Source organism: Harpia harpyja, chromosome 9 (genome assembly GCF_026419915.1).
Source record: "Harpia harpyja isolate bHarHar1 chromosome 9, bHarHar1 primary haplotype, whole genome shotgun sequence".
Taxonomy (NCBI): Eukaryota; Metazoa; Chordata; class Aves; order Accipitriformes; family Accipitridae; genus Harpia; species Harpia harpyja.
In genome coordinates this window covers 45,842,170-45,862,043 of record NC_068948.1, presented here as the reverse complement: position 1 = coordinate 45,862,043, position 19,874 = coordinate 45,842,170, and the positions used below count along the sequence as shown (strand labels likewise).

At 37.7% G+C, this 19,874-nt stretch overlaps 2 protein-coding genes across 16 annotated transcripts in view; one reads left to right on the top strand and one right to left on the bottom strand.

The window, feature by feature from the left end:
• TBC1D10A (TBC1 domain family member 10A) overlaps nt 1–19,874 on the top strand; it is a 182,184-nt gene that overhangs the window by 123,423 nt on the left and 38,887 nt on the right. The window lies entirely within an intron of this gene.
• MTMR3 (myotubularin related protein 3) overlaps nt 1–19,874 on the bottom strand; it is an 83,720-nt gene that overhangs the window by 25,303 nt on the left and 38,543 nt on the right. For all 15 annotated transcript variants that reach the window (XR_008236636.1, XR_008236637.1, XM_052796862.1 and 12 more), the window contains 5 exons: nt 18,621–18,737; nt 11,127–11,209; nt 8,555–8,721; nt 4,328–4,424; nt 2,690–2,803 (listed from right to left, as the gene is read on the bottom strand). Coding sequence is in view for 13 of the 15 variants with exons in the window: in XM_052796862.1 (XP_052652822.1) it covers nt 2,690–2,803; nt 4,328–4,424; nt 8,555–8,721; nt 11,127–11,209; nt 18,621–18,737 (578 nt within the window). In the remaining 2 variants the exon portion in view is untranslated. The remainder of the gene's footprint in view (nt 1–2,689; nt 2,804–4,327; nt 4,425–8,554; nt 8,722–11,126; nt 11,210–18,620; nt 18,738–19,874) is intronic.

Below are 19,874 nucleotides of genomic sequence, written 5' to 3'. Positions count from 1 at the left end.
CTCAACTGAGTATTTCTGAAGCTTGCCTCTGAACTCAGCCCGTTCAGCTTTTTCAGCCTCTGCATACTGTCATAGCTCTTGAATGCTTCACTAGAACAGACAATGAGTTTTGTGTTGCCAAGTGTCTGTGCCTCTGGTCTCTCTCTGTCCCAGTGTTCAGTATCTGAGACAAGTTATTGGACAAATTTTAAAAAAAACATTATTCCTTTTTTCCCCCTGTGGTAAAGCAAAAAGGGCAGATTTTTTAAATGTGATCAATAATGAAACTAACAGTCCCAAAATCACCTTCAACAGATAAAAAATGCTGAATGAGCTGTTGTCCCTTACTCCTCCAAAAGTAAGAAAAAGGCTATTTTTATGGCAACATATATAGAGAGAAAACTATCCATGGATTTCCAATCATATGGATCATCAACCACTAGCTGATGCGAGTTCCATTAGAGCGCAGAATGATGAACGGGATGTCTTGAAAAAATCTATTACTAAATGTCAAGATAAGGAAAAAAAGAAATCAAAAAAGAGAAAAACTTTTCTCCCACTGCTTTTAAGATTACAAATGAAAAACTATGTGGTAATTTAGCATACGTAGTCTCATCAGAACTGCAGAAAATTGAATGCCAGGGATTAAACAATTTCAGTCTGTGAGGTCTCTGGAACATTTAAATCACTCTCCCACAAATCCCCCAGAATGCAAGCTGTACCCAAGAATGCAAAGAAAGTGACTTCCTTCTCCTGTATAGTGATGAAAGAAGGAGGGATGCTTCCCTGTGTTAAGTGTGCTTGCAGGTGAGGTGTCCCCCAATTATGTGACACCTGCAATAAAAGGCACAAAGTGGCCTGAAATGCAGTGTTCAAAGTTGAACACAAAAGCATATAAAATTACACTATTCTCCTTTATACATATATAAAAAATACATACTTATATATACTACCATAATAATGAAATACGTTAAGTCTTAAAAAATTAGCAGATGCTGGAAAGCATTTTTTCCCCCCTCAGAGCTGAAGAGAGGATGGAGCAATTCCTTAACATTCAGGAAGATACTATGCTAACCCCTTTATTATTTGGAAGAAAAAGGAGAAAAGATAGGAGGATTTAAAGATAAGGTCTGCTGCCAGAAGCTAATTTGTTCTCCTTTCATAGAACAAGAACTCTTAAGCTAGGTAAATAATGTTTTGTGGCCCACTCTAACTCTTGTACACTTGTTCCTGTGACCCAGGGCGTATGAATTTGTCAAAGTTACTGTTCTCTAAATTTAGCTTGCTACTCAAAGAACAGCTTTTCCTTTCTGTCTGTTTAGAAGGAACGGGTGGCTAAGCAGTCTTAATGGAATTATCAGTATTCATTATCTTTTTAATCCCTTTGTCATCTGTTTTTTTTAAAGAGATTTTAAACATTTATGGGAGGATAACTACAGCAGGAAAGTGGCCACAGTATTAAATGACAGGTTCCAGAATATTTGAAAAAAGACAGATGCTGAAATATATTTCTTACTAAAGAAGCTGCCAAAAAACAGCATCTCAGAAAAGCAATTTTGTTATGAAGAATTGCTGGACTCAATCTAAGGAAGAGACTGTCTGATTAAAACTATCTAAAATATGTAGATAGAGCTAACATGTACATTCTTTCGTAATTTGGGTTTTATACCTCCCTTAAATAATTTTGGTATTTGTCCTTGTTTATACTGCAGTCTGAGTATTAGCTAGACAAGAATTAGAGAAAAACCAAAGGAATACCTAACCAAGATGCCATTTATCATTTCTTCAGCCATGTTGATGTCTTCATCTTACATTTTTTTCAATTCCATATTAAAAAATTAAAATCAATATTAACTGAGGTAACTGCCCTAGGAATGACTTGCAGGAGATGCAAATGCTGCGTGCTCTTACAAGATGTGTTTGGAATTAAAAGATACAAACCATTATTCCCACTCAGAGTGAATGTGTACTAAGTCTGCCTTACCTCATTTATGGCTTGACAAGGGCCAACATATGCTGCTGTCTTACATATTCCTGGAGTTTTGAATAGGTATAAACCAATACATAGATAGGTAGCAAATGTGGAGACAAAGACCCCAAGCTATCAGGCTTAACAAGGCATACTTTGCTGTCAGTTAAATAATGGGCTGAACGTTTTCTCATGTGAGGAGTCCCCTGTCATCCTTGTTTGATACCTAAACCCTTAGGGTGGTTTGTGGGTTTATGTTTTGTTCCGAGGTCCTGTTCGCTACACCGCTTCTGGCATCCTTCTGGAGTGGAACAGCAGGATCTCACCCCAGAGAGAGTCCCAGGATAGATCAGCTTGGTTGGGCACCACTCCACCAGGCAGCACAGAGAGGACTGTGCCAGGTTTTGTTGCCTCTTCCCAGCCTAGTTCTCCAACTCTACCGTAGCAGGTCCTGGGCCTTCACAGCATCCCTCCACATCATGTTATACATGCAAAAACACAGCAAGATGCAAAGCCAGACCTCTCTTTACTTTGAATAAATTATAAAAATATTTTTTTAAATACCTTTAACACTTCTGCTAAAGTCCGTCGGGCTCAGAGAGGGGACATCTGGGGCCCAGAGGAGCCTGAACACCTTTCATTACAAGCCAAGATTCCCAGTTACAACTTATTTCAGCTTTTATTTGCTAGAACACCTCATTTTCAGGCTGGGGAAAGCTGTTCCACCTGCAAGAGCCTCACCTGTACACAACAGCAGGGATACGCTTCCAGGACCGAAAGCTTGCCACACTCTCTAGCTCTTTATCCGTGATCCAGGCAGGAACTATGATTTCCTGGGGGTAACTACCACAGAGCCTGTGAGAAAAGTGGTGCAAAGGATTGAAAGTAAGCAATACAAAGCAGTTACACACCTCCCAAACAACACACACAAATAAGCAGTAAGCAGCCTGACAGCTATTTATCTCAGCAAACTGCCATTTTGTTAATTCCTGTTTCATTGCATGTTAATAAACTCCTCCTTCGCATATACAAAACATCGAGGAGCACAAATGCATTTCAGAATGAGAAGATTCAAGCTGGTGTTTTCCCGGGAAATTCACATGCAAGCGATTTTTAACTGCAGCTGCTGAAATAAACTGGACCACAGAAAAGAAATCCCACATCTCCCCATCCTAAAGAATTAGCCACTCGATTTCCGGGTGACAGAACACAGAAGCAGAGCCACCCTGGGCTACTAGATTCAAAACAGAAAACTTGTGTAAGTGTGGAAAAAGTACACTGGCTAATCAACCCTTGCTGAAGGCAGGAATCCGAGTGCACTGGCTTATGTTTGACTGGCTAACTGGAACTTTCTTCTACTAGATGCACCTCCTACTCCACAATTTAACTCATGAAGCCATGACTGCCAACGAGAACAGTGCAAGCAGTCAGTAGTGACTGCAATATATTGCTGAATCAAACTAGTTCATCCCCAGTCCATCCCCTTAAAGAGATGCATTTACTGCACAAGGACAGACATGAAGACATGTCCAAGACCATTCTATTCAGGAACATGTATCAATCATCTTGAAAAAACGCTCTTTTCTCAAGTGCTGGCCCCAAGAAGGAAAGGAGTAGTTTATGTCACTCTGCTTCCATATGACATAGAAAGTTTTTTTGCCTTTTTCATTATTATTAAATATGTAAGGAATAGCTATTTTTTCTTCCCTAGATTTTTAGGGACCAAGACATATTCTTCTTGCAGTGAGACCAACTACCAGCTGCAAGTCATTATCCTGCAAAGACAGAGCAATGAAACATGTTTCATCAAAATGTTACTGCTGGTTTTGCTCTAAATTGGATTAGGGATCAGCCAGTACACTCTGTCCTACCAACCATGAACGGAGGACCACCTTTCTCTGCTCCAGCAGCTAGAGAACACTCGTCTACGCTTTCAGGACCACCGAAAGTCTTTTCTCTTATTTTCAGGATCTACAAGCTTAACAATTCCAAACCAACTTTTTTGTTTTTTAATATAAGTCTTTGTCATAACTTAGAGAATAAGACACAATAAAAAAAATGTTTTTTCGAAGTTCAAACTCCGCTCTCTGCTCACTTAAGGCTTCCCCTTCCTCCATTAGAATGCTTATTCTCTAAAAAGTCCTCCAGCAAACACATCAAAATCTGGTATTTCTAAAACTATAAAAATTGTAGCAGCTAATAAAATATTAAATAATTATTTAAAAGCACCTTTTTTCTATAGAACAACAAAAAAATCATAATTCTAATTGTCCCTTATTAGGATCTGTAGAACTTGGAAAACGTTCCAGTAATCTGCTATAACAAAATTGGTGTTTTGAGATGCCACTTGGCTATGAATCAGCAGCCCACATAACTTACTTGTACTTCTCATTAATGTTGGAAATCCTCCAGGCATTGTTCATATCAAAACCCATCCGCTCCACTTCATTTTTAAACCTTGAAGTTACATGTTCTCCTGGGTATCAAAAGCAGAGAGAAAAAATAAATGCAAAATAAGAAGATTCCTACCTTTCAAAATAGTTAAGAGAAAAACACTACTGCACTCATACTTACTAAAAACTGGAAAGAGAAAGGAACAGTCTAAAAACACCACCTACATTTCACAATCCTATTTTGAAAATCTGTATCAGGAGAACCACAGCTTGTACTGATGGCTCTCTCTGGTCAACTCTCCAGAAATGTTGAAGTCCATCAAGAACTTTCTCTGAAATGACCAGCTTCTGTAAATTCATATAAGAAACAATAACACTGCAGATCAGAACCAAGCACATCAGCAAAAGCAATTTAGATCCATCAGCAGTCTTAGTGGGAAAATGCTAGTAGTTTTTCTTTTCTGAAGTTCAGAAGAATTTTGTATCAATGAGAAGAACATAAAGCTCTGGTCTGACTGATACGTGAAGGGGCAATACATGGAACACAGTCTGGAACTTGGACAATGTGCTGGTTTTGGCTGGGGTAGAGTTAATTTTCTTCACAGTAGCTAGTATGGGGCTGTGTTTTGGATTGGTGCTGGGAACAGTGTTGATAATAGAGATGCTTTCCCTACTGCTGAGCAGTGCTTACAGAGTCAAGAGCAGCAAGGTGAGGTGCTCCTCTCCCCACCCCACCAGTGAGTCGGCCACGGGTGCACAAGAAGCTGGGGGGGACACAGCTGGGACAGCTGACCCCAACCGATCCAAGGAATATTCCATACCATATGATGACATGCTCAGTATACAAAGCTGGGGTTAAAACACATTTAGCATGCAATTTCAGCCACGGGTTTCCTGTATGACTGTAGGCAAGCCCTGTAATTTAACCTGCATCTCAGCTTTCCATCTGTAAATTGGACATTATTGCTCCATGAGTCATGCGGAGATACGAAGATAAAATGCATAAATGGTTGTTTGACAAATATCAGTCACAAGATCCTCACAAATTCCTGCATTAATATATTAAAGGAACTGGAATGAGCTCCATTTGTTTCCTAGACAGTTTTTTTTTAAAGTATCAAAACACAACTGAAAAATATACAATGGCAATAAAGAATTCTGATAGACAGAAAGTCTAGAGAATAGAAGGTACTCAATCAACATGAAGAGAATAACGTACAAAATTTCCAGGTTCACAGAGCTAAGTAATGTGATAAATTTTATGAGCATGTGAACAACACTAGACAAAATGATTCTGAAAGTCTGTCCATTGCTTGTCTCTTTAAATTACTGTATCATTAAATCATGAGGCAGAGCATCACCCAACAGGGGAAAACAAAATCTGTTGAAAAATTAATGCTTTAAGTATTGTATCCTTCCAGCAGATATTTCAGAAAATCTTTAGTATTTCAATACCTGAGATATATGTAGATACATATTTATCTCAAAGATGTAAATGTACGTGTCTGAAACAATTTTTTAGTGACATTAACAGAACAATTAGAGATAAATATAGAGAAAGAGGTAAATTAAGAATAAGGATAGCAGCCTAACTACAAGACTAAATTAACTGTGAAAGAAAAGCTATAATGTTATTCATTCCTACAGGTCAGATCATACACTGGAAATGATACTTTGCAGATCTAGACATGCTTTACAATATGGACAATGTGCAAGAGATCTGCATAATGAGATTATTTTTCATATGCTTTTTGAAAGGTAAAATGTCAGAATGACACTGTGTGCAAATGGGTATTAATCACTCTTCAAGGTACATGGTGGTAAAATCTATGGACCTGACTGACCTTCATCACTTATTCCCTTTATATCATGTCACTGGTACAACAGTACCATAAAAAAGAAATAGTTCTGCCTCCTGTCATATGCATTTTCTGCAGAAGGCTAGTCTCAGTATAACACAGGCACTGTAGTTCTGCTCTACCTTCCCTATTGCCAGATCAATTAGACTGGAGCTTGCCAACAATTTCCCACTTCTCACGTGAACACTGCATGAGCTTGAATTTATTATCTTCTAGCCACCTACTCAAATAGATCAGCTGCTTGAGTTCCTGTTTTACAAAAGCTGGATGGCTCCATAGAGATGGCAGCTCTGTGAGGAGCTCTTTGATCCTTTGTCAAGTGCAGAGGTGAAACCAAGACAATACATTCCAGACAGACAACAACCTCTGTCATGTTCCTCCTTAGCAGTGACTTTTTAAAAAAAAAAAAGAAAAAAAAAAAAACAACCACCAAAAACCTTTTATTGGAACAGCAGCATGCTCTTGCAGCACTGAGGATGGGCTTTGTTATCAGCTGCTTTGAGGAATGGTCATTAAAACTTGTGATACATTGAGAATACTGGAAATATACCAAATCATCAATGCTGCACACTGCTAGTGTGTTTTAAAAGAAACGTATAAAACCATATGAAAATGAAATATTCTGTTTGATTTCTCCCTCTTAATTTTTCAGCTACTGTGCATGTTGTGAAATCATAGATTTTCCTTGGAGAAATGAAACCCTAGCCTTAACATTTTGTCTGTTCCTCCTGAAATGCTGGTATTTTAAGAGGCATTTTGAACCAAGATGGTAATATTTTAGAAGCATCCCAATCAACTCTCCAAATCAGAGAAAAAGCAAGCTATACATTTTGTGGACTTGTGCGTTCTGACTATAAAAGCTGATCTTGTGAGCCACAGTTCTTATCTCCCATTACATAGATTGATAACTTACATTTTTTTTGCCCAGAAGTTGATACTTAAATAGATTTTGAAGCAATTTAGTATTTTTGTCCATATCTACCAAATATTGGGCTCCCTGGATGTAAAAAAATAAATTACAATGTCTTGGGATTAACTTCTTCAATTACATTCCCATAGATTTATTTCAACTATAATTCAGCTCTTAGAGAATATCTACCTCCAGAAATAAGCAAGCTACAGGGAAGAAAAAGTTACTACGTTAAAGAAAATGATTTAATAGACACACCTACAAGAAAAAAAATTTGATTGCTAAAAGTTAATAAAAAGGTAAATGCTGCTTCCTATCCTAACCTAGTGTTAGGTTGAAGCCCGCCTGTTTCAATGAGGAGGACTACAAGGAGACTTAGCAAGCCATCTACACATCTGCTATCTTCGAGTTCCTGAAATTAATTAGGAGGGAAAAAGACCTGAGTTTAAATTCTGCTCTGAGGATTTTTTTTTTGCCTTTTTTTCAGTACCTGCTAACATAAAGTGTGTAAAGTGCACGAACAGGAACCAGAACCAAGGAGCACCTCCTCCCACTTGTGTACTACCTGTTAACTGCTCTTCCTCAGGCACCAAAGAGATTATAGTCTTTGCTCAGCCCCAGAGCAGCTTCAGTAATAAGGATAGAATCACACTAACATTCCTCAACCTGATAATTGGGACACCTTTCTCAGATATACGAACTGTGAGCAGAGAGAGCCTCAGATTGGAGAGGGCCTGGAACTCAGATTTCCTTATATTCAAACAAGTGCTGTAAGCACCAGCATCCCAATTTTAGCTTTTATTTACTTGTGGGCTTCTAAAACTGTCCAGCAAGGATGGTATTTCACTAAAATAGGGTGCTGTCTTGCAGCTGTGAATGAACCTCAGGAGCAGATCACGGACTTCTTTCTCCACCTCCTGCTCCTCAACATACACATTGAAGACCACTGCTCCAGGCAATTACAAAAAATGTGGGCACAATCAATATAAAATGTTTTGGACTGAAAGTTGCTGCCATGGTGAACAAAACGTTATTAGTATTACACACTACTAACTAAATCAAATCCACTGCAATAATTTCCTCAGGATATTCAGGTACTGCTTTGCATATTGATCCCAAAGTAGCTATAGTGGGAGCTAACCTCTCCTTTGTTCCAACAGAACAGAACTCAGACTGTGCGGCAGACATGCAAGCTGTTAAAGGACACCTCACTGTAAGTGAAGGTATACTATACCTATATAATTACCACATACTGTATAGTCACCAGCTAGTGAAGAACTGCAAGAACCTACGTACAAAAAAAGTCCATACTGGAATTTTCCAGGTTCAGTTTACAACAGCACAGACTGAATTTGTTTAACTTTTTTTGAAAGTTCTGGATTTCAGCAAACAGGCAGTGACTAGTCAATGCATCTGTGATGATCCCCAAAGTGTTGCCACATACCTGGCCGACACAAATCCCCGTGCTGTTCCTTTTCACTAGCATATACCTCCATACACCAAGCGTGATAGGCAAATGAGAAAAGGTCTTCTATCTTTGAAGGAGGGCGGATGGCATTGTTCAGTCGCTTAAGCCAATCTTGACACTGCTCAAAAGTAGAAAACTGACACCTGTCCCAGAAACAAACATTTATCTATTAATTTTCAGTAGAAGATTCCAGACTAAGATCTGACAGGCTGACTATGAAAACACCTGTGAAAGCAAAAAGTAAGAACAAACGTCTTATTGATAACTTAGTTCTGCTTCTATGTACATTCTAATGGATAGTAAAAATGAAACCTTTGGACATTAGTAAAAAAATACAGACTTAGGAAGTCAAAATAAACTGTAAGCAGGAAAGCAATGTTCTGTGATTGTGAATAAACCAGCAGTATGCCTTACTGGCCATGAATGAGGGAGACATTTATGCATATGTTTACCATAAAACCTAGGACAATATCACTGAGTTCAGCCTGCAACTTTCACACAAAGACAGGAATGTGTTACAGCAACTTGCTGACTGGCGGTCTCAGATGGAAACTCACAAAACCATCACACATTATAATCTATGCATCGTACTCCCATAAGCAAGAACACATTTTTCATCAGACATAGGAGAAATATCCATTTGATTAATATACTTAATTTGAGAATAGTGAGGACAAACTCCAGTATCTGAAATCTTACATTATTCCCCTATCTCATATGCTAAGATTCTCTTTCTGGCCTTGGTGGGAAGCACAAACAATGTTTTTGAAACTAAGCTTTGCCTAACATTACAGACTAATGACAACAGCTAGTGAGAATATTCCCTGCACAGGAGAAACTAATATTCAAAGCAGTATATTAAAATTATATTAGCTTGTCTTTTCAAAGAGGATTCCTAGACCCGTTAGAATAAAAAGGTAGAAATAAGATCAGTGATTTATTTTGCTCTGACAGATTTCTTCAAGATTTTATAGTTATAAAATATTCACCAAGTATTTACATTCAGCTCAGTCTATTCTAGTGCATTAATGGTTAATGATAGCATCTGCATTCTCTAAGGGCAGCATTTATTACCCCTACCTGCAAATATCTAAAAGTCAGTCAGTGGAAGGAAAAAGACATGTCCAACTCATGAAACGTGTCTAAATAGCTGCAAGGAACTGCAGCCTGGAGGTGTTTATTTCCCATCACTGACTATAAAGCAAGCCGAGACTACTAGCTTAGAAGGGATAATTCTCTATTAGATATCCATTGTCAGACAAGATACATCTCACCCTAAAGACCCCATTTTCTTTCTAAATTCTTTTAAAGTTAGTGTTGCAAATAACAAAAGCTACCTTAACTTGAGCCCTATTACTCAAAACACAAACTACTTTGTTCATGAAAAAACATGAACATGTTCTAAATCTGGTATCTCAGCCCCATACTTCATGATCTTCCAACGGTCAGTGCACCAAGTACTGATTCTTGGAGATGCAATTTTGAAGGGAAATTCATAAGGAAGGGCATAAATACAAATAATTTGTATTCATTCTACAATTGAAGAGAAATAACAAATTAATGTAGAGCGGAAGGGTGACTTTTTCAAATGTCAAGAGCTACAAGTTAAGAGGAAGTTAAATATTTAATTAAAATTAAACTAAATATTACCTCTAAAGTAAAATCAGTCCTCATCAAAATACAGCATTTCAGGAAGCAGCTGGCCTGTTAAACATTCTGAGTGCTCAGATATGACTAGAGCTCATTTCATTATACAAAAGGTACTGCCAGCAAACATTTAATCAAAAAGAAATGTTCCTTTCTTGTTAATTAAAGTTTATAGATCAAAATTTATTTCTGCAGCAGAAAAGTAGGAAATAGCTGTAGCTCAGTAGCTCAAATACTCCTTGGGCAGACTCTGAAGTTTGCTGAAGGACAGACAAATAAATACTCCCTTCTACATGATGCTATCTACTTTACTGGGTTACAGAGTAGGTTGCAGACCTGGCTTTACCTTATTTCCTAACTTTCTTTTCCAATAGGCTACTATGTCTTAAGGATACCAACTGTACCCTCACAGCTGTTAAAAACGCAGGGTGGCTGATGCTATCCAGACTGAAGGTTTCATGTAGAACTGAACAAGCCCATACCATAACCCTCAAATCCCCAAATCTTGATTAAACACTTTTCCAAGAAGCATGTGTTTCAGTGGTTTTATCTAGTTCTGTACCTTATAACTAACTGAAGCAATACACTATAACTGATTGTAAGGCAGGGAAAATGCAGTGAGACTAAAATTAATTTCAGAATAAAATCAAGATCAGCCACTTAGGGTCACACCAAGATTTGCTGCTATACTGTATCACAGCAAGCAAAAATGCAGACCCTCTTGCTCCCATCCTCTTTACCAAAATGCCCAGCTATCATATGCAAAATCAGACAAAAGAAAATCTTTTGAAGAAAAGCAAGTCCAGTAAGTAAGAAAAAACATCTCCTTAAAATGTCACAGCTGTCCACAGCATGTGGAAAGCAAAATTACCCCCCCATTCAACATTCACCCTATTCATACCTTATAACCTTGCAGTCTTTGCAAGTCAAATGAAGTTGAAATATATCACGGCACTCCACACTTTCTATAAGCTGCAATGGAACCTGCAATTAAAAAGATTACATAATTTTATTTCAAACAGCACTAACACTATAATTTCTTTGCATATCTCACAAGGATTTATTACAGGACCACATGGAATCTGAAAAGAGAGACAGAAAAACAAAGAAAACTAAGTATAACTACTTCAACAGCTCTGAAGTATGGTACCATATATCAGTAGTTTCAGCTCCATTGCTGTACAGTCCAAAAACCTTGAGGGATCACATGAAAACAGCTGAGAAGACTGCAGCACTGGTGACAACTGTGAAGGCAGGAAAAGCAGCAGGAACCCACAAGCTCCTCTCTCATGGGAGCATCTTTCTCTCTTATAGGTCCAAATTCAGGGATCTTGGGAATATAATTTTAGCTGTTGGTGTCAAAAATGAACTGTGAAGCAAGATTCCCCTAACAAACTGCTGCAGTCTAGATGCTCATTACATGGAAATATCCCATATTTCCTCTTCAGGGAAAAACCATTTGGCCTGTTTAGATCAACACTCATGATCAAAGCAGCCATATTTAGAGTAATAATGCTGAATCATTCATTATTAAAGGTGTAGTTATATGCACTTATGTTTTATGGCACATGTAATTAGCAGAAGCTTGATCAGGCAAAACATGTTAAGTACGTGCAAGTACCTTTAAAGATAAGAAGAAACCACAAGATGAAAATATTAGTTTTCATTAATATTTTTGGACCTTCACCTGAGACAGACAAATGTACATTGTCTTAAACGAATAAAAGTTAGTATTCAACTATCTCATACGTAAATGTCTAAATTCCAGGCACAGAGAATTTAGCTAATACCGATAATAAACACGAAGTGTAAAACTGTCTGAATTGTTTATGAGATTATATTGAACATTACACAAGGCAACAAAACCTCTGCCATCAGGATCCTTCAATACAAAGGCTATCAGTGAAACATTCAAATACTCTGTTATCTTCTTTGCCATCAGAGAAGTATGATCCAGCAGTTTAAGTTCTGGCTTGGGGTTTACAAGACATGGCTGTAACACCCTGCTCTGCCAGTGCCTTTCCATATGACTCCAAGCAAGTCATTGAAGGTCACCTCCAATCAAGGATCTGGGGGTGAGAAATCAAGACAGCTTCTAGTCATGCACCACAAAGCTTAAAAAGTACCTGATTTCAATGAAATGAAAAAAGGAAATGGAACTAAAAACAGTAGGCAAGGGAAAGAGATGTCTCAGAAACACAAACCACAAGAAAACTTACTCTGAGCATGAAGATGCCTAGCAAAAGCTAATGGTAAATGCTGTGCCCCAGGAGTGATCAAAACTCTCACATCTTTTGGGAAGGCAGGCACACAGCCCACAGCTGCACCTCATGTCTCCCTGCCAACTCAAAAGTCAGAGTCCAGAGTCCTCTTCTGAATGCAAAAGTTCAAATAATAGCCCAGAGCTCACACTCCCCAAAATACAACAGGCAGGTATTGCCTTATTACTCACCCTTTATCCTTGCCCTTGCCAGACCACAACTAAGAAGCAGTGCTGGACTCTTCTTAGCTGGAGAAAGTACTAACCCTCATCTCCCATGACCAGCAAGGCTGGTACAGGTAAGTTACTCTTTGTTCCTTTTGTTGTAACTGGGCCATCGAAGAACAAAAAATTCATGCACAAGGAGACTAGACAAGTTGGTGTCTGACTTGACAGCCCAGCAGTTTGGGTATTCAAATAAAGCTGGAACTTGAATTTTGGTCCATGCTTTCAGTATTATTACTGTTTTAAGATGTGATAGTCTAATATAAATTACGTAACTAGCAACATGAAGGGGCACATGAAATGAGGATTCCCTCCTGTGAGATAAGCCCCCACCCTTTATTTGCCATATTTAAGCTCAAACTGACTGCAGAGTCACCTGCAGAGAGTAAGTACAGTGAAGGTGCTGATAGATACCAATGTAACAGAGTATTTACAAGCATTACAGACAAGATCTGTAAGATCTGCTAAAGTTAATCTTTTTAACTGCTAATTTCTTCCACCCTTTCTCCTACTTGATTCTAGTCTGCAAGGTAGATAAATTGTTGTGATAGTTTTGTCTAATAAATTTAAGGGACTGGAACAAACCTCAGACTGCACAACCTTCCATTCTTTCTTCCCCACTGGACAGCCTCACATACACACCATACATTACTTAAATCTAGCATTGACTTACATGGCACCAACATGGAAAGTAAGGTACCTTTCCCCAACTGAGTAAAGACTCTAGAAGACTTGCTTTTTTAGTCAAATGTTGCTTTGTCTGTTAATTATTTCTTTTCAAGCCCTCTTTTATTGCATTTTTTCCCATATCCATCTTCATTTAAGCAGTTCTTCACCTTGCTCCCTCCTCTTAGCAGTCTGGTTCTGGCTCCTGTTCCTCCTGTCTGCACTCCAATGACATACTAAGTATTCTTCTACTCCTGCATTATTTTTAATTTCCTTCTTTCAAAGTCACTCTTTGTTCTATGACCTTTCAATTTGCCCTCTGCTCAACAGCCTTTTTTTTTTTTTTTCTTTCTCTTGACAGTCTACATGCAGCTCACCATCTATTTCCTTAGAATCTGCCAGTTTTTTCTTCAGGGCAACCTTCATATCAATCTTTTTAATTTTCTTTTCCAGTCATAAAAATCTGTCCTCTGATCCTCTTGCATTTTCAATCTCCTTCCTGTCCATTATTCTCCTCCCAGTAAAATTCTGTAAAATTATCTGCCTTCATTCCCCGTTCTTTCCCACTGATAACCTTCCATTTTCATTATGTTTTTCAGGTTGATGCATGTGGCAAGTCAGACGCCCAGTGCAGTTAGCTTACTCCTGAAAGAGCCATCAATTCTATGTGCAGGCACTTCACCATATAATAATGGCTATCAAAATAAAGCAGTAGAGAAGCAATCATTTTTGCTTTTAGAAGAAAAAACATGCATTGTTATCCAAGGCCAATCATAACACATTATAGAGAGTAGTAGAGCATTGTACTCTTGCAGTATCTGTCTCTTGACTATCTCCTTTAAAATTATCTCATTTTAAACAATAGCAACATTCTACAACTCAAAACTTTTTCTTTTTTAATTTTTTTTAATTACTTTAATTACTGGAAATGTCTGTTATCTAACAGCAGTACAAGATATATTTAGATAAATATACCTTCGTGGTTAGAAAAAGCACAAGTTATATTTACGCTGCTGAAATAACCCACTCCATGGCTCAATCCTTGACCACAACACCAACTGGTATGCAGCTGACCATGGCCAGGCTGCTATAATCCAGTCCCTTCATGAGTGACTATGCTATATACTCTACCCTGTATACACCATTTGGCCTGAGTCTCCCCAGGATACCATGTGGCACCCAGGGGCCATAAGCTGTAATTAGTACTTTCTTCTTGTTTTCCCAGTTCAAAGCCTGAAATAATTTCAGGGCTATGTTACAGACTGGTTACTTTAAACAGCACGAGGCCACGGCTACATGCTATATGTCCTAAAGCATTGTATAACATGACATATGGAGGAACTGAGGATGCAAGGTTAGCTCAGAAGATCTTCCAGTACTCTCCCAGGTGGAGGGAGTCAAATCCCTCCAGGTGTGATCTTGTTCATATAACCTACAAGCAGTACCTGAGGCAAATTTGCTTTTAATTACAACTAATTACACTTAAGTTCTGTCTTGGAGGCAATCATTCAGTCCCCCCTCTGCTTTCACAATTGACATGCATTCAGTGTGAACAATCAGAGGATCAGGGCCTGAGAACAAAACAAGGACTAAGCTCCTGTTCAGCACAGATGAACCACAACTACACTACGTATGTAAGGAAGATACCAAACCAACCATTTTCCCATTAAAGGCCAAGCAAAGGAAAGCTCATACTAAAACTCAATCACCAAGACTGACCATTTCCCTCATCTTGCCAGTATGACTTTCCCCCCCCATGTCCAAAATCTACTATTTGAAAGAGGCTACATAAAAGTTCATGGTTTCATAAACTACACTCAAATTTTAATTCTCCCATAAAGGCAATTAGCTTACAGGGAGAAAATGATTAGACAGAAACACTCACCAGCTGCAAAGTTTGAAATTTTCTTAAGTCAATCAATAGAGATCAGCCTGGGAACCAAACTTCCCATGTCCACTGAGAGATCACTGTTGAGTCTGTATTTTTATCCCATGGATAAATATAAGTCAACACTTTTGAATGTCATAATCCCTCCAATTTATGCACAGTCTACTGGATCTTTTGTTTTTGCATTTAGAACACCATGTTCCTATTACTACGCTGATCTAGGAAATTATCCGTGGAAAAGATTTATGCATACAGCCATTTTCCACAGTGTTGTAATGTGAGCATTATCAACTTCCAAATGTATTTCTTATCAAGCACAGGTGCAGCAAGTGATCTGGCAGCATTGTGCTACTTACTGAGGTTTCACAAGCATCATTTTGAGAGACAGTCTATTGAATTGTAAACAAAAAGAGAACAGTGAGGTAAAAAACACCCCAAAGACAGGAATCCATTTTTAACTGGATTCCACTTCCTTCATTAAGTTGCCCTTACTAAGGGGCAAGTAGTTGACATGCATACTGCTTTCTCTGGAGGACCATTTCTACCATGAGAATATCCTACCTACTTCAAGAGGAGGTGCTTGCATGAACACCTGCACATTCAGACACAGGGAATTCTTTTTACAAGTACTATAACAGATATTTGCTAAGAATCCTCTTTCTCACACAGAAGTACTTCTCCCTGCTGAGGTGACAAGGTTGTTAGTGTGGCTGGCCTTTGTCAGGATAGCAATTCTTATGAAAATCATTACAAATAAAAACCCCACGACTCCTAACATTAGTGAAAATTTATACATTTTTTAAAAGGTCCTCTTACAGGTGGTTTCTGAACAGCTCTAGCAACATAAAAACAGTAGGAAAGAATCAAGATAAACACTATCAAAGAGTACTCAGTGAAAATTTAATTTAGAAAATCATCATCTGCTCAATAAAGTTGACCATCAATAACCAAAGTGATTATTATTGCAAAATTTAACCATTTAAGTATGATTCCTAATTATTGCAAGTATCTTCTATGCTTACAGGTATTCCAAATCCTGTTTGCCTTGGATGACAGTAGAGTTCATACTAAGTTATTAGTGATGATCGTATATGGTTACAGAAGAATAATCTATATTCTGCTCTACCTCATACACTACCTAATTGAATCTCTGGTTAATGATGACATATGAAGCAGGACTAACAACCTTGGAGATATCAGATGAAGTGAGAGGGCAGAATACTGGATATAAAAGTTAGGGAAGCAAAATTAATATTGTAATATTGACAAACTTTTACAGACTCTTTCCTGAACACAAAGGATATTACTTAAGAAAACATCAATTTTTGTTACTGCTCAAAAATATTAAACTGAAAATTCTTGAAAATGAATACCCTCAATTATCCTAAGGACAGAGATGACAGTAAGTGCAGTACATGCATTAGTGGCTTCTCTAATAAAGTAACTCTCTAATTTCCTGGCATTCCTGAGGAGAAACTCTTGATTTCTAGGGCTATTCTTGTTTCTCATGTCTCAGCTCCTTGTTTTTAAATATTCAGTCCTTTGCTTTGTCAATTCTAGTTGCCAATTTCATACAACATTCAGAGTCTGAATTAAAAAAAAAATCTAACAGTAATACAATATAGATTATAGCAGGTCCCTTGGCAGAATTCAGACCTAGAATTCACCACAAAGCAGCAACGGAGTCCTATAAAACACATGCCTCGCAACGCATCTTCTCTCTGCTGCCAGCAGCATGTAGAAATGCATCTGGCTGGACTGCACTTGAGCCATCCCAGCACCTACCTGACCCTTGGCTACCATTCTGATGCATGGTAGCACCTACAGCTTAACTTCTAAGTCTCAGAATTGACTACAGAATAACAGAAGTGAAAAGTAAAGTTATGCTACCTCTGCATATGCACATACTTGTATCATCTCCTTTGTACGGTCAACAGTGGAAGATAATTGCCCTTAAATTGCCAATTAAATTTTTGTCATCATAAATTTTTTGCCATCATTTTGAGTAATCGCCATGTTCAGAAATAATACCCTTATTTGCTGAAAAACCCCACATCATCATGAATTTTAGTACTTTAATGCTGCACACAGATGTTCACCAGCCTAGCAGACATGCCTATTCAGCCTACTACCTTGATAATTCATGAACTAAAGTAGTACTTAAAGTGATTAATGATAACTATGACACAGGCATATTTCAAAGTCTGTAGATAAAATAGCTATATGATTAGAGACAACATAAACCAGTAAAGACTGTTTCAGTTAGTATTACACAGTTAATAATTTGGTTCTGGCACAAAACAATAAAAAACAATTTAAATTTAATTAAATCAGGTGCACAGGAGATCTCGCTGATGTTCCAGACCACTGTATCACATGTGTCTCAGTCACATATGAGTCACATATGTGTTTGGACACTTGTTAATTCTTATATTTTGTTTCCCTTGCTTTTTTCAGCTTTGGAATAACATGCAGTCTTCGTGGTTTACTCTTAACTCACAACTGCATAGCTCAGGATTTGTGACTGACATGAGGCAACTGTGAACAACTAGCCAGGGTCAGGACTTGTCTTGAAATAAGGAGATTGGTAAAAAACCCATCACCAGGAGAAAAAAAAAAACCCCACACCTCAATTCTTTGGATTTTATTTTACTGGTTTCATTACAAATATCCACAAAAAATATTTGTGCCATGTATAATGTCCTATCAAATTCTATGTGGTTCAGAAATGATATTACAACTAGTAAGACTAGTATATGTCAGCATTATACTACTGCAAAGGACTGTACAATGCCCATTTATGTCTATGATCACAAATAGCTGGATATGTAACAATTTTGAAGAAAGCATACTTAAAGTAAAGCTCTTAAAGAAATGCATAGGCATCTGAAGATGAGGTCCAATTCACAGATTTCTTACATCAATGACTGTACTCATACTATCCAACTTCAGGTATGTAACTTCAATAGCTGGACCTACTTTCACCTTTTGAAGCTCCAAGCAAGGCTCGAACCTAGCTTAGGTGCTCCAAACAGCCCTTTGGAAAACCTTTTATTCCTCTACTGAGCATATACAGAGCTCAGGGAGAACAAGTGGCTGACACAGCCAGCTGTAAAGAGAACAAAGTTGAACGATGCAAAGCTTCTGTACGAAGCCTGATTTTCAGAGGTGCTGAGTCACCTTTTGATGCCTAAATACGTATCTGTTCTCCCTGAAAAATGTGATTTGAACATCATAGAGATTTTTCATTAGCACTAACCTTAAAAGGCAGGATCACTGTACTTTTATCCTAAATTCTCTTATTTGGATTGAGTTCAGAATACCTGTATTACCATAGTAGCATGAATAATACTTACATTCACAACAGACTCCTTGAATTTGATGTGAAGCCTGTAATTAGAAAGTGCGATGATGGCATCCTCTGCTCGTCCTACATACTCTGTACTCTCACCATGAAGTTCCATGAATGGGACCTTCAGAATGGGAAGAAAACATCTTTTAGAAACTATTTACCAAAAATATGTACCTCCTGTAAGCATACACTCAAACATGATCATAAAAATCAAAATGAAACACTGCTGAGAATTCAGCCTAGCTATTACTGCTAAGAAGGAAAGTCTTGGGTAAGGTTGGTTCAGAGGTTAATTGTAGCCTTTTTTTAAAATGATTCCTCATTTTCTCTTCATTTTCCTGAGTAGTAAGTCCTTGGTCAGGGAAAACAATGACTTTTTATGAAAAATCTGAGCAAAATATCCTCACATTTTGGCAAGAAGTCTGACCAACCCCTTGATTTACGCTCTTGCTCCTTACCTAATGGAGACTGGCATTTCCATAGTGTTATTGCATTCATCCTAAAGCAGCCAAAACATACAAGAGGAATAATCTTCTATGCTATTGGTCCCCAATATTCACTAAGCAAGCTCATGTAACCAGCTTAGACCAGACACCTAAATGCTACACAGCTGAAGTCAGTTGGACAAATCATACTTTTTGCTTCGTATTTCTCACTGCAAATATGAAAATGCACAACATGCTGCTGTTTATATTATAAAGTCAAGAAAACCAGCAGACATATTACACTGCACATAAAAATTACAACTGTTTTAATTAAAAATGTGACTTAAGGCCAATTTAGCTGAGCCAGGTGAAAAGTGTAAATGCTCAACTTGAAAATAATTGGGTTTCATATCAGATTAAATGAATTAAAAATATTTTCTATTAAAATGAAACAAACTACTTCTTCAGTTGATATAAGAGTGTCTATGTGGATAAATCATTTGAACTAAATTGATTTCAAAAGGAACTTTGGAAAATTAAGAAACCAAAAATACCCATTTTGTGCAACATAAGACTTTTGGCTTCTCAGTAACAGGAAGTAACGGTAGTGTTTAACTGGCTTAGTCTTTTTTTTAAAAACAGAGAGTTCTAAACTATGGAATAACACCTAGCACTTGAAATTACTACACAAGTAATGGCTGTATTTTTCAGACACTCTAAGGAATCTCCTGTAATCTAATGCACAAGTTCTTTGTCCTACCAACAGTACATGAGTATTTAAAAAGAAAATGTGTTTCTCCTGTTACTGTGCTCAACTGCGAACAAAAATTCTA